We start from the raw sequence: 13,072 nt of genomic DNA, 5'->3' as shown, positions 1-13,072 counted from the left end.
GGAGGTGGGTTCTTTCCAACTCTAATTTCTGGAGCTAGAGTGGATGTGCCTCAGTTTTTGTAAACTTCATGTTAACAGTATTAATAAAAACTATTTGAATTTGGAGAGTTAAATTGGTGCTTTTCCAACAGCCTTTGAGGCTCATCACTTCCTATTTTTTCCATGAGCATCATGTGTTCTCTGGAGCATGAGCTGTAGACGTCATTTTTAAGATTTCTTCATTGAACGGGCCACGTAGTCACCAGACAAATCCTATCAGGGTGTGTGACCGTGCATGAAGTACATCTGAATTTGTTTCACATTCTGCCTAGGAACATGCTATGTGGTTTCCGATTCATTTTTCCCCTTGGTGCCCTATCTGGAGTGGCTGTGAGGGAATCCCTCATCTGAAACATGTTTAATACCTCCTCTCCTGGAGAGTGTTTGCATTTCCAGTGCGAGACACTATAGAATTTCAAGGTGGTGGTTGTCTGTCCATGCCACGTGGGCAGTTCACCTCAGCTGAGTTGCTGCCCTTTAGAGAATTAAACTTTAGTCTTGCCTTTTTATCCTATTTCAATTTTCTGGAATGGTGACATGCCTGGAGTGTTCTGGGAAGCTGTCCTTCTTCCATCTTCCTAGGTAAATGAGAAGCTGTGACCTACCTGTTGGCTTCTGCCTGGATTCCCGTACAACACGGCCTTGCCATTTTTGCAGATATTCACGTGTCCCAAATGTCGAGTCTGACTTTCAGAGGTTTGGCAGCCAATGGAAGACTGAACCAGAATAGTGTTCTCTAGCTTTCTGTGATCCAAAACCTGTGGGGACTCACCACGACCTGCCTGGGGTATATTTTTGCAGGTGGCAGAAGTCTCTCCCTGGCCTGTGCTTCCACTGTGGCTGGTGGTGGTGATGACAATGGTGATGGTGAGGAGGAGCATGTGGTGGTGGGGCTGCTGTCAGGGAAGGGGGTGTTCCTTGTCACAGACTTTGTAATAGGCTGTTACCTTTGTAAGTGCTGAGAGTGTATATATTAGTGGAGTCTCATAGATTTCTTAGCTAACATCTTGCAGCCGAGTTCCCCAGAGCACACTGCACAATGGTGATCTTTTTCGTGACGTCTGCAGGTCATGCTGAGCATACGAGGCCTGTTTGTCCCCCGTGCTATAGCCTGCAGACAGCTGTTGGTGATTCTGGCAGCTGCCCTGTTTGCTGGCATCACCCCCATGGCCTTATGGGCTAGAGCAGGTTTCTCCTTCCATTACCTGTCCCACCTGTACCTCCTTCGCTGTCCTAGAGCAAACTAAATTTAGAATCAGATTTCTAAGCTTGAAAAATTAGGGGTACTCTACAACAGTAATATTTTACAATTCTAGAATACATTTTGTTTTCCAAGTACCTTTGCCTTCTCTTTCCTCTCAGGAGAAAGGGGCCACATTTTTATTTTCTTCATCCTGTAGGTGAAGAAACTGAGGCAGTAGTTAGTGTTGTGGCCAGGAGGAACACGTGGTCCTCAGGACTCCTGTCCTGGTCCCCACTGCTTATCCATACCCCTCACCCCATCTGTCTGTGTGTCTATCTCTCACCAGCCGGGTTTACTCTTCCTTCCACACCCCTTCTTACCCCAGCAAAAAGACAGAGATAATGGCACTTGACAAAGGAATTAACGGTCACTACAGTCTCGTTTGAGGAACCAGGCTTTTATTCTAACATGACTAAGACTTTCCCAAACCACATGTTTCTTTTTTTTTTTTTTTTAATGTTTACTTATTTATTTTTTGAGAGAACGAGTGAGCTAGCAGGGGAAAGGGAATAGAGAGAGGGAGAGAATGCCAAACAGGCTCTGCGCTGACAGTGGGGCTTGATCATGACTTAGGCTTAAATCAAGAGTCGGATGCTTAACCGACTGAGCTGCCCAGATGCCCTGGACCCACATATTCCTGGAAGTAGTGTAGCCTGCGGAAGAAGAGGGGCTCAGAGCCACCTGCCCGGTGGACAGCCCCCAGCTTTGTGGTGAGTCTGGTCATACTTTCCACTGAGCCCCAAGGCAGCCTGCTTGGCTGCAGGACCGGCTACCCTTAGGCTGCTTTCCTTTGCTGCCTGGGGTTTGTGGGGCAGGAAGAGGTAGTTTTCCTCATACATGCAGGTGGGGATGCATGATAATGGGCAAGACAGGGCTCAGGCTCGTCAGCCTTCCAATACTTTGCTGGCTCAGGCAGCACATTGATGGGTTGGAGTTGAAAGATGCCCGTGTTCTCCCTACAACAAGCCACAATGCTTATTTTGAGAGACATGCGTCTTTTCTACAGCTGACCGTATCTAAGGGAATATAGCTTCCTTGCTTTGTGCCTTGTTAGCATTTCTAACTCCTCTTTTTTTTCCTGCTTATCTAACTCATAGATTTTAATGACCATCATAAATCCAGGCTCCTTTACACCAAGGAGGGTTTTTATCTTTAAGGCAATGTAAAAAAGGGTGGGATAATGCATTGAGACATTTTCTCTTAGAAGAATTTCTGCACACAATATACAGACGATATTCTCCTTGTTCCTAGTTCGTAGCACTTTTTCTATGAATTTTTATGAGATTTTATGATGAAAGATTCGCAGTGTTTGCAAAACCTTAGCATAACTGGTGGTTTCTAAAGTTGTCTTCCATAGTGTATTGAAAACATAAAAAATGATTGTTTTTGTAAATGTTTCTAATTATTCCCAACAACTTGTGAGGGGAGCGTTAGGGTCCGTGGGTGTCGATGGTGAGCAAGTTAGTTTATGATTTAAATTTGATAAGGAAAAGTTGTATGGTTGATAAGATATTTTAGTGATATCATTCCATAATATACTCTGTGTGATTCAGTCACAGGGACATAGGACACAAGAATATTTTCTTTCAGGAAAAGCTGTGTTGCTCTTTTCAACTTAACTTGTGGGAGCTTTGATTTCTTGTGGTCATGCTGCTCTGGTAGTGTATTTTAAGAAATTCTTAAAATATGTAACTTGATAGAGTTTTTCCTAGCCTTCAGGGGAGGCTGGTTCAAAATCAATTACTAGGCTATCATGATAGACCAAGGAAACCACAGGTCAGAACTCCTCATTATATAAGCAGATAACCCCTTGAGAGGGTTGTCTTTTTAGACTGGAATTTCTTTATTCATCAGTGTAGACTTGAGAATAGCTCCTTAGTGCTCTGACAAAAGGAGAAAAAATGTTAGTTTTTCTTTCTTTTGAATTGTGCCTTTAGCTTTAGAAATAAAATGACAAAATGAGAATGTGGAAGCAGTCCAGTTCTCCACAGGGATACCTATACCTCGTATTTACCTGTTGAGATCTATGTTCTGTACTAGCCCAGGTATTGCTTGTAAACCTGTTCATCGGCAGAAATGAAAGCCAAGTAAACAACAACCGGTCTTTGTTTCAGCCACTTCTAAGGATTCCAACAGCCTCAAAGCAAGACCAAGATCCAGGTAGTATGTGTTTAATTTCTGCTTTAATGCCCTTCGTATCCTGTCTCTGACTAGAAACAAAATCCCACAACCTGGAGTCCAGCCCACGATCTCCTTTTCCTTTAGATTTGCAGCTTAGGCTATGGGTGAGTGCCCTCATCCTGAGGGGCCTGACCAGAGCCTGCGGCGCTGCTGGGACACTCTTACTTTCTGTGTCTCTTAGTGCTGGAAGGTGGTGGCTGCTGCTGGCCAGTCGACTAACAAGAAGTGGCTTCTGTGATATGGCCCACTTGTTGCAGGATGATAAGAAATAGGGGGCAGTGGCTTTGGAGAGAAGGAAAAGGGGTGAAAAGGTAAACTCACTGAAATTGACTGTCATGGCAAGGTTGACACCAAAAAGACACGGGAGGTGTAAAATCTAGGGTTGGAAAGGCAAATGCTCACAGTGATTTTAAAATGAGCTTTGAAGCTTTAGGTAAGCAGTGCTTACGGTCTGTTTTAGCCTATCTTAGAGCCTCTTTTTTGGAGTCACAGTTTTTAGGTCAGTAGAGGCGAGTAGAAGAGGGAGAGCCAGTAAGGCAGGGTTGCAGTGACATCAGACAACATAGTGGAAGATGGAGGAGAAATACAGAAACATGGATAGAACCTCAGAGAAGGACATGGTACTGGGGGCACTTTTCAGTGGCAGGAATACAGTAGGAGCTAGGACAGTATGTTTGTGGCTTGCAAGTTTTGCTCTGGCTTTTAGGGACTTTTTTCTTTTGGCTGCTTAGACACATTCCTGAAGAAGTGAAATTAAATCTGATGCTTGAAATACCGACATTTAAGGAAATCTCGTCTTTGTGTATATCTAAGAGTTATCCCTTAGTCTATCTTTTATATCTAGATTTCCTAAATTGGGGATTTGTTTCCTTGTTTATAGAAGGTACAGCTATCTATAGTCCTGTTGTTTGAAACAACAGAGTAATTCTTTTTGGCAGGAAGAACAGATACAATCACTGTTTTTCTCTATGACTACCACATTTACCCATCCTTTCTTGTTGTTGTTGTTTTTTAAGGATGAATGGATCTTTTGAAATTAGTCTCTACTGGCTTTAAGATGTAGGAATAGTAACATTTATCTGCCCTCAGAGTAGGAAAACCCTTGGAATCGCAGGAATCTGCTTACGTGTGCCACGTTAACTGTAAATTGAACCTCACATTTTTCTTCTGTTGACTTCCTCTTTTCTCAAAGCGAGTGAAAGTACAAAGTTTCATAGTCACATTTCTATTAATATCTCTGGCCTAATTTCCTATATTATTCTNCTGATACTGAAAGAATCAAATTATTTTTATTTTTATTTTTATTTTTATTTTCCCTCTTAGAATAATAAAACTTTGTAGAAATGTGAGGGGAAGAGGGAAAATCCCCATCCTAACGTCACTTACATTCATTATTGTGTTGATTCCCTGCACATTTGTATTTAAATTGGTTGTAGTCAGAGTTTTCCAGTATTGCTCATTTGATATTCAGTTCGCTTTCCATATGAAAATATAAATACATGGGTTACATATAGAAATAAAATGGAATGAGATATGTGGGGTGGGATGGTGTGCCTGACTGTGTGTTTGTGTACACACGCGCACATTATTTTTTCTTTCTTGACTGAAAAATGTCACTGAAGCTCTGTCTGGCATAAAGTTTGTTTAATTTCTAGCTAGAGTCTCTCACTTCCTTTTTAAATCAGGAGTTCCCATTTGAAATTGTGTTCTTTCTTATCAGTTTCCTCTGACTCGGCTTGAACGTACCAGAGCATTCTTCATGCTGGTTCCAGCATGCCTTTGCCTTGCCCGTCATGCCACTTATTGTACAGGGACCACCCCAGAGCACGTCACATGCTGTTAAGGTGGCCTTATTAAAGGTTCCAACCTTGCATGACAGACAAAGCTCTTCAGCTACCACAAAGAAACCCTTGAGGGAATGATTCAGGAAGGTAAAATCTTGCTATGCCCAAACCAACTTTACCAAGAATTGAAATTGCTTAATAGTAATAGATTCTGATTTTATAAATGCCTCCCTCATAGCTAAATTCTAATGACAGTTTTCTGAGGTTAATTTGTTTCCAGAACGTATCTCTGACTCAAAGGTAATTTTATTCTTTGACATGAACTTAGCCGAGAAGCTGAGTAGAACGGAATATACACATCTGCTTTTTAGAAAATCATACTGGGAACTCATCCACAAACGTATTTCTAAGCAATAGACTAATGTACTGAGTTGAATTAATTTAGAAAATAATTAGGTCTCTCAGTAGTTTANGCTGCTACCAAAAGATTTCTTTCCTGGCTCATAGGCAGTATCAGAATATTTTAAAAATGGAATTTAGAAACAGATTGGAGTTTTAATCGAGCCTGTGTAACTTTTTAGCTACGTGACCTAGCTATTTATTTCCTGTTTCTTTAAATGTCATTATTGGAGTTACAATCTCAGAAGTTGCCTAGTTAGCTACTGACTTGTTACATACAGATGGAGGGAGAAGGTTAAGAGGAGGCTTTTGCTTTGAAAATTTCCCCCAAACTGTTCTTTCTCATGGTGAGACAGCCTAGAGCCCTCCATCTGACTGATGTGTTTTTCTTTCCCGAATTTCACTTGTGGTGTGTTCCCCTGAGCATCGGATACTTACTCTCGGGTTATCGGTCCCATCTCCATAGGTGCCTGTCTGTCATGGCACTAGCTCGTAAACAGGAGGAAACTTCTGCAGTCTGTTAATACCGTGCAGCCCTTCTGTAACAACATGGAAGTACCTAAGCAGAAGGTTTACATGTTGTTCTTATTAACGGTGCCAATAGAAACTGGTTTGAATTTAGCTTTTCCTTTGGGTAAATTTAGGTCTAAGATATAATATGAACAAAGAGGTTAAAAAAGTTTCCGATTCATGGGTTGGGGTGTGGGCAGTTACTGCAGATACTGGCACCCAAGGGACAGTACAATTCATTGTTGTTTCTAGCTGGGAGCCAGTCAGCCCTTTGTAGTGGGTATTTCCATTCCAACCCTACTTCAGAGACTAAAGCTTTGCTGTCTCCCTTCTGACCTCTCCTTATTTTGCTGCAGATCTTACTCTAGCACCTCCATAGAAGAGGCCATGAAAAGGGGCGAGGACCCTCCCACCCCGCCACCGCGGCCACAGAAAACCCACTCCAGAGCCTCCTCCTTGGATCTGAATAAAGTCTTCCAGCCCAGTGTGCCAGGTGAAGTGTCCCTCTGCACCCCAGTCTTTCCTTTGCCTGTTGGAGTCCGTGGATGTGTGTCTGCCGCGGAGGCCTTTGTGAATCCACAGAGCGAGCAGACCTGGCCGTTCCCCATCCTGGGAAGGTCTTCAAGTTGCTGCGGTATTCCTGGGAGGGAAAGCAGTTCTAGGCAGATAGATCTCCCATGTGAGCCTTGCCCACACTTGCTGTGGACCAACAATTACGAAATTCTGTACCAAGAGGATTAAAATACTTAAACCCCAGATAGCCCACTGAGTGCACGGCTGGGGTCTTGTTCTCTGCTGCATTGTGGCAGTTTATATACAAGATTACTATCTGTTACTTCCTCGACCCTTATGCGGTTCTTCTGTGAAAGATCTTGGTGATCAACACCCGGCCAGAATCTTCTCCTGTGTCTTACTCTTGTGGTGAAGATCCTGTGTCCTGGCGGGTTTAATGCTGAGGGGGCTCTGCTTTATAAATCTGACGGATGGCTAGCTGGTTNCTGGCCCCCTGTGAGGTGGGAAGGCTCCTCCTGGGGAACTTAGAGCACAGCAGATGAGAGCCATGCCTTTGCTTTAGTGAAGGTGCTAGGAGGCAGTGCCTTCCCAAGTGTTATTTTGGGAGCAGCAAGGGCCATTCCACTGACTAATGTAGGCAAGCTATAAATACAGTGATTTCCTGGAACTTTTTCTGTATCTGTGTGCATTTTAAATCAAGCCAGCTTCAGATGCTAGTGATTTGCAGATTATGATCTTTTCTACTAAAGCAAGAAAAGACTCTCTTTGGCTCACACATTAGCATGACCCCTGTGTCCCAGCAGAGCTCAGCATGTTTCAGTTGTTCTAATAAAGTAGTCTCCTCACAGTGAAGTTACAGATTGTTTTTTAATGTACTAGAGTCTGGAACTCTCTATGAAATTCGATTCTTTGCCATGAGTTCATCAGATAAAAATTTGCCTTGCATTTCCCCCCATACTTTGATCCGAATTCTGGCATAATTTCATAGTAACTGGTATTTGAGGTGGGAGTAGCCACAGATGATGATGCTATAAAAATTTCACATGGCTGGTGGATTATGACCTAGAAGATTTTTCTTTGCCTGCAAGAAGATTAAAACAATCTGGGCAGCTATTGAAATACGGTTTCCTTGCAAGGAGAGGCTGGAGAGGCTGGAAGCGTGCAAGCACCTCTCTGGCCGTGCAAGGCCACGAGGAGTGCTGGCTGTGCTGGGGAATGGGTGTGTATGGCTCTTACGGCATTGCATCATAGAGTGGAAGAGACCAGACTGGATTTGGAGTCCAGCTCAGCTGCTTATTAACTGTTTACTCTTCAGCAAGTGGCTTACTTTTTCTACACTTCAGGTTTTAAATCTGTAAAATAGGGTCAGCTGTCCGCAGAGTTGTATGGTTTTGGCGAGATGATAAACATGATCCTACTAGCAGCATGTTTGATCCATATGCACTCCTTTGCACAGAAGATCACTGAGGAAAGGGAGTCTGAGGATAAGGGCCCCTGACCCTCTCGACCTCCAGCGGGACAGTTCCTCGGTGGGCTCACAGAGGGACCGAGCCCCAGTTGCTTGCTGTAGTAGAAATACGGGATTGTGAGAAACGAGCAGTGAGGCTAGATTGCTGAGTCAGAGTGGCCTATGGTGGAAGGATTGTGTGGAGAAGAAATAGGATGGTGAGATGATGCAGAGAAGCAGGAATGAAGGAGGGAAGTGAAGAAAATGAAGGAGTGATAGTTACATAGGAGCGCTGATGTTTATGTAAAGGGAGGGGAAGGAAATAGAATAAAAGATTGTAGCTACCAAGGGGAGGAAAGCCCACAGACTCGGTGTTGGACTTGGGTGGGATTTAAGGGAAGAACTTAGAAGGGGGTGACATTAATGCCTTCAAATTTATGAAGATAGGTAACATGATATGGGAAAGAATAACACATGGCTGATTTCAGTATTTTATTTTTTTAAAGTAATCCCTACACCCAACATGGGGTTCACACGCACAACCCGGAGATCGAGAGTCATATGCTCTACTGCCTGAGCCAGCCAGGTGCCCCGTGAAGGGCTGATGTAGAATGTAAATCTTATAAAAAATGAACAAGGCCGCTTTGGCAGCCAGGGACAATTGGTTTTACCTTTGATATCTGCAAGAACAGTCTGAACTTATATTCACAGGAGTCTAGATTGTTCCAGGGCTCTAGATAGGTAGGTGCTGGTATTACACCTAAAGGCGTATGTTTTCATAGGGAGGCTTTGATATGGCACGATGGCTGTGTGTAAAAGGGAGATCAGGTCATCTTTGTAAAAGTTGATCCGGGTGGTGGAGCCATCCTCTCAAGGCCTGAACAGCTGCTGTGTTGGGAGAGAAAACAAAAACGTGTAAGAAAGTCTCAGTGATGATGCAAGTGTACAAAACCCAGATGCAGTCAAACCTGGGACNCGATGCATAAAACCCCAAAACATTTTATTACTGAAATTCCTGTAAGAAAAATCACACTGTGAAGGCACTACTTTTTAGAACCTCACCTCCTTTTCCTCATCAAAACAGTTTTCATCAAGCAGTTTTTTCATAACAGGGGTTTCTTTTGTTCCACTCCCCTCCTTCCTCTCTCAGCAGTGACCTGCCCCAAAGCCATGCCTAAAGCTTGCAGCCGGAGGTTGCTGCAGTGCTGGTGAACCCCCTTCAGGCCCCAGATAGTTCTGTTCAAGTCACTGAGCATCTGCCTGGCAGAAGGGGCAGGGACTGTGTGGAGGAGACACAGCCATCCCTTTAAAGCTGCAACCAGAACCTTCATCACTTCCACTCAGCTCTTAACTGGGGAAACCTAGTCCCATGGAGATAGCTGGCTGCCAGGCAGCTGGGCAGTATAGTCCCTGGGAGGGTAGCTGTTTGCCATTGACATTTCTCTTACTGTAAAAGATGAGAGTGGGTGTTGGTGGACAGCTCTTTCCACCACCTCCCATATGGTCAAATTCATTGAGATCCACATGTTCAAACCATTGTGATGGCCGAACAAAATACATCCATGGGTAGATGCTACCCATGCATTCTAATGTTTTATCTCTGCTTTAGACATACTGATAATAAAAATCCACTCCAGGGTTAGGAAATTATAGCACATCCGTATTATGATTACTTAGGAAGCAGTTAAAAAGAATAAGGTATGTGTGCTAAGTGGAGAGCTATGTGAGATAAGTGAGGAAGGCACAGTGCAGAATATGTATGTTCTTCTTAAGTGTATAGGCAGCTTCCAGAAGGCTACTGAGGAAAGTGGTAACAGTGGTTGCCTCTGGGGAAGAGAATAGGATGACTGGGGACAGAAGTGAGAGAGAAACTCACTTTTCATTGAACACCCACTTGTATCTTGTTTTTTAAGTTTATTTTGCAAGCACAAATGGGGGAGGGGCAGAAGGAAGAAGAGACAGAATCCCAACCGGGGTCCACGCTATCAGTGCAGAGCCTGATGCCCGGCTTGAACTCATGAGCTGTGAGATGACCTGAGCCAAGATCAAGAGTTGGATGCTTAGTTGACTGAGCCACCCTGGTGCCTCCCCCTAGCACTTGTATCTTTTACATTTTGTCTCATATACAGATATTTTATTATTGTTTTTAATGTTTTATTTATTTTTGAGAGAGAGTGTGTGTGAGTGGGGGAGGCACTTGGAGAGAGAGGGGACGTGGGTAGAGGATCCAAAGCAGGCTTTGCACTGACAGCAACAAACCCCGATGCAGGGCTTAAACTCATGAACCCAACCGTGAGATCATGATCTGAGCCGAAGTTGGACGTACAACCAACTGAGCTGCCCACGCGCACCCTGATATTTTAAAAATTTGACCTTTTACTCTGTAGTCACAATGACCACATGGTACCTGAGAGCACCAGAAATATCCTTCCTCCTGAGTTTACCTGTCTCAGAGTTGCCTACTTTTCTGTATCCAGGGTATTTTAATGACCAATCTGCTGCCTCTTTCTAGAATGCACCTGAAATAACAGAAGCATTTTAGAACATGCTTTACGCCTCTGATACGTTCTTTGGATTCCTCTTGAGTGCCCGTCCAATACTGAGGAATAGTTTTAGACGACTTTCTCTAGCCTCCATTGTGAGATATACAGATGGGCAAAATGGGATAAGGGCTCTCTCTTAACTTGGAATGGGGGTGTAGTTTTTAGTTGACAAGCTGCGAAGAGTCTGTGTGGAGTTTTCTACAAATGAGTATTTTCTTCTGCAACTTGAAAAATATGTAAGCCCCTTGGGAATAAGAGATAAAACATCCCCTACCAAACGTAACCGTTCAAATTCTCCAAAGGATGAATTTGCTCACACAGATGGCTTTGACCTTATAGATTTCCTTACTGTATCATTCATATGAGTGCTACTTGTTCCTTTTTTAAAATTTAGTAGGATTATGGCATTCCTGCCCCATCTCCCAAACCTTTTGGTCTACAGTATACATCCAGCTAATGCTTCAGTTTGGCAGTCTGGACAATTTTATTTAAATGAAAGCTTTATTGAGATAAAATCCACAAATTATACAATTTGCCCCTTAAAAATTTTTTTTTAATATTTGTTTTTTGAGAGAGAGGGAGGGGCAGAGAAAGAAGAAGACACAGACTATGAAGCAGGCTCCAGGCTCTGAGTTGTCAGCACAAAGTCCGACATGGGGCTCGAATTCACAAACAGTGATAATCATGACCTGAGCCGAAGTCAGATGCTTAACCGACTGAGCCACCCAGGCGCCGCTAAAATTCTCCCTTTTTTAAGTATACAGTTCAGTGGCTTGCAGTGTATTTATACTGTTGTGCAACTACCAGCATTATCTAATTTTAGAACATTTTCCTCACCCCAAAAAGAAACCCCATACTCACTAGCAGCCCTTCTTCATTCCCCTTTCCTCTCCCTGCAGCTGCTTGCAACCTCTAACATAGTTTCTGTTTCTATGAATTTGCCTGTTCTGGACATTCCATGTTAGTGCCGTCACAATATATGGTCTTTTGTAACTGGCTTCTTTCACTTAGTATAATGTTTGCGAGGTTCATCCAGGTTATAGCATGTAGGAGAACTTCATTCCTTTTATGGGTGAATAATACTACATTCTATGAATATGGCATATTTTATTTATCCATTTATCAGTTCATGGATATCCATGGGAGTAAAATTTCTGGGTCATATGGTAACTCTAAATTGCACATCTCAAGGGACTACTGAGGTAGTTGCACCAGTTTACCGACTCACTAGCCATCTGTGAAGACTGCAGTTTCTTATTCTTGAAGCTCTTGTTACTGTCTGGGCTTTTTATTTTAGCCATCATGAAGTGGTATCTTATCATGGTTTTGATTTGCATTTTCTGTTATTTTTTTTAAATTTTTATTTTTTTTACTATTTTATTTTATTTTTGTAATGTTTTATTTATTTTTGAGAGAGAGAGAGAGACAGTGTGAGCAGGGGAGAGAGGGAGTCACAGAATCCGAAGACAGGCTCCAGGCTTGGACGGAGCTAGCTGTCAGCGCAGAGCCCGACGTGGGGCTTGAATCCACAAACCATGACATCACGGCCTCAGCTAAAGTCAGACGCTTAACTGACTGAGCCACCCAGGCGCCCCATACTATTATTATTTGTGAGTAATCTCTACACCCAACATGGGGCTTGAACCCATGACCCCGAGATGAAGAGTCAGATGCTGTATTGACCAAGCCAGCCAGGCACCCCTTGATTTGCATTTTTCTAATGACTAACAATGAACATCTTTTTTTGTGCTTATTGGCCGTATTTATGTCATTTTTAGAGAAATGTCTATTCAAAATCTTTGCCCANAAATGTCTATTCAATTCCTTTGCCCATTTTTTAATTGGGTTGTCCCTTCATTATTGAGTTTGTAAGAGTTCTTTATATATTCTGGATACAAGTCCCTTTTCAGATATATGATTTACACATATTTTCCCATTTTGTGGGTTGTTCTTTCAACCTTTTGATGGTATCCTTTGAGGTACAGTAACTTTTAATTTTGTTGAAATCCAGTTTCTCTTTTGTCATTTGTGCTTTTGGTGTCATATCTTAGAAATCATTGCCTAATTCAAGGTCACAACCACCCCTCTTTTCTTCTAAGAGTTTTATATTTTTCACTCTTACATTTAGGAGTTGTCCCAGTACCATTTGTTGGGAAAACTATTAACGTCCTGTTTAATTTTCTTGGCATCCTTGTTGGAAATCAACTGATCATAAATATAAAAGTTTATTTCTGAATTCTCAGTTCTATTCCATTGATACATTGATCTGTTCTTTGGCTAGCCCTATACTGTCTTGATTGCTGCAGAATTGTAATAAGTTTTGCAGTTGGGAGTGTGAATCTGCCCCCTTTATTCTTTTTAAAGATTGTTTTGGCAATTCTGGGTCCCTTGCATTTCCATAAGAATTTAAAAC

At 42.7% G+C, this 13,072-nt stretch overlaps 1 protein-coding gene across 1 annotated transcript in view; it reads left to right on the top strand.

Annotated features, from left to right (window-relative positions):
• REPS2 (RALBP1 associated Eps domain containing 2) overlaps window positions 1–13,072 on the top strand; it is a 174,282-nt gene that overhangs the window by 81,358 nt on the left and 79,852 nt on the right. Inside the window, exons 13-14 of the mRNA XM_077761695.1 lie at window positions 3,397–3,442; window positions 6,513–6,649. Of these exons, the coding sequence (XP_077617821.1) occupies window positions 3,397–3,442; window positions 6,513–6,649 (183 nt within the window). The remainder of the gene's footprint in view (window positions 1–3,396; window positions 3,443–6,512; window positions 6,650–13,072) is intronic.

Source organism: Crocuta crocuta, unplaced genomic scaffold (genome assembly GCF_008692635.1).
Source record: "Crocuta crocuta isolate KB4526 unplaced genomic scaffold, BGI_CrCroc_1.0 scaffold657, whole genome shotgun sequence".
NCBI classification, from domain to species: Eukaryota; Metazoa; Chordata; class Mammalia; order Carnivora; family Hyaenidae; genus Crocuta; species Crocuta crocuta.
This window is presented reverse-complemented; position numbering and strand designations above follow the sequence as displayed.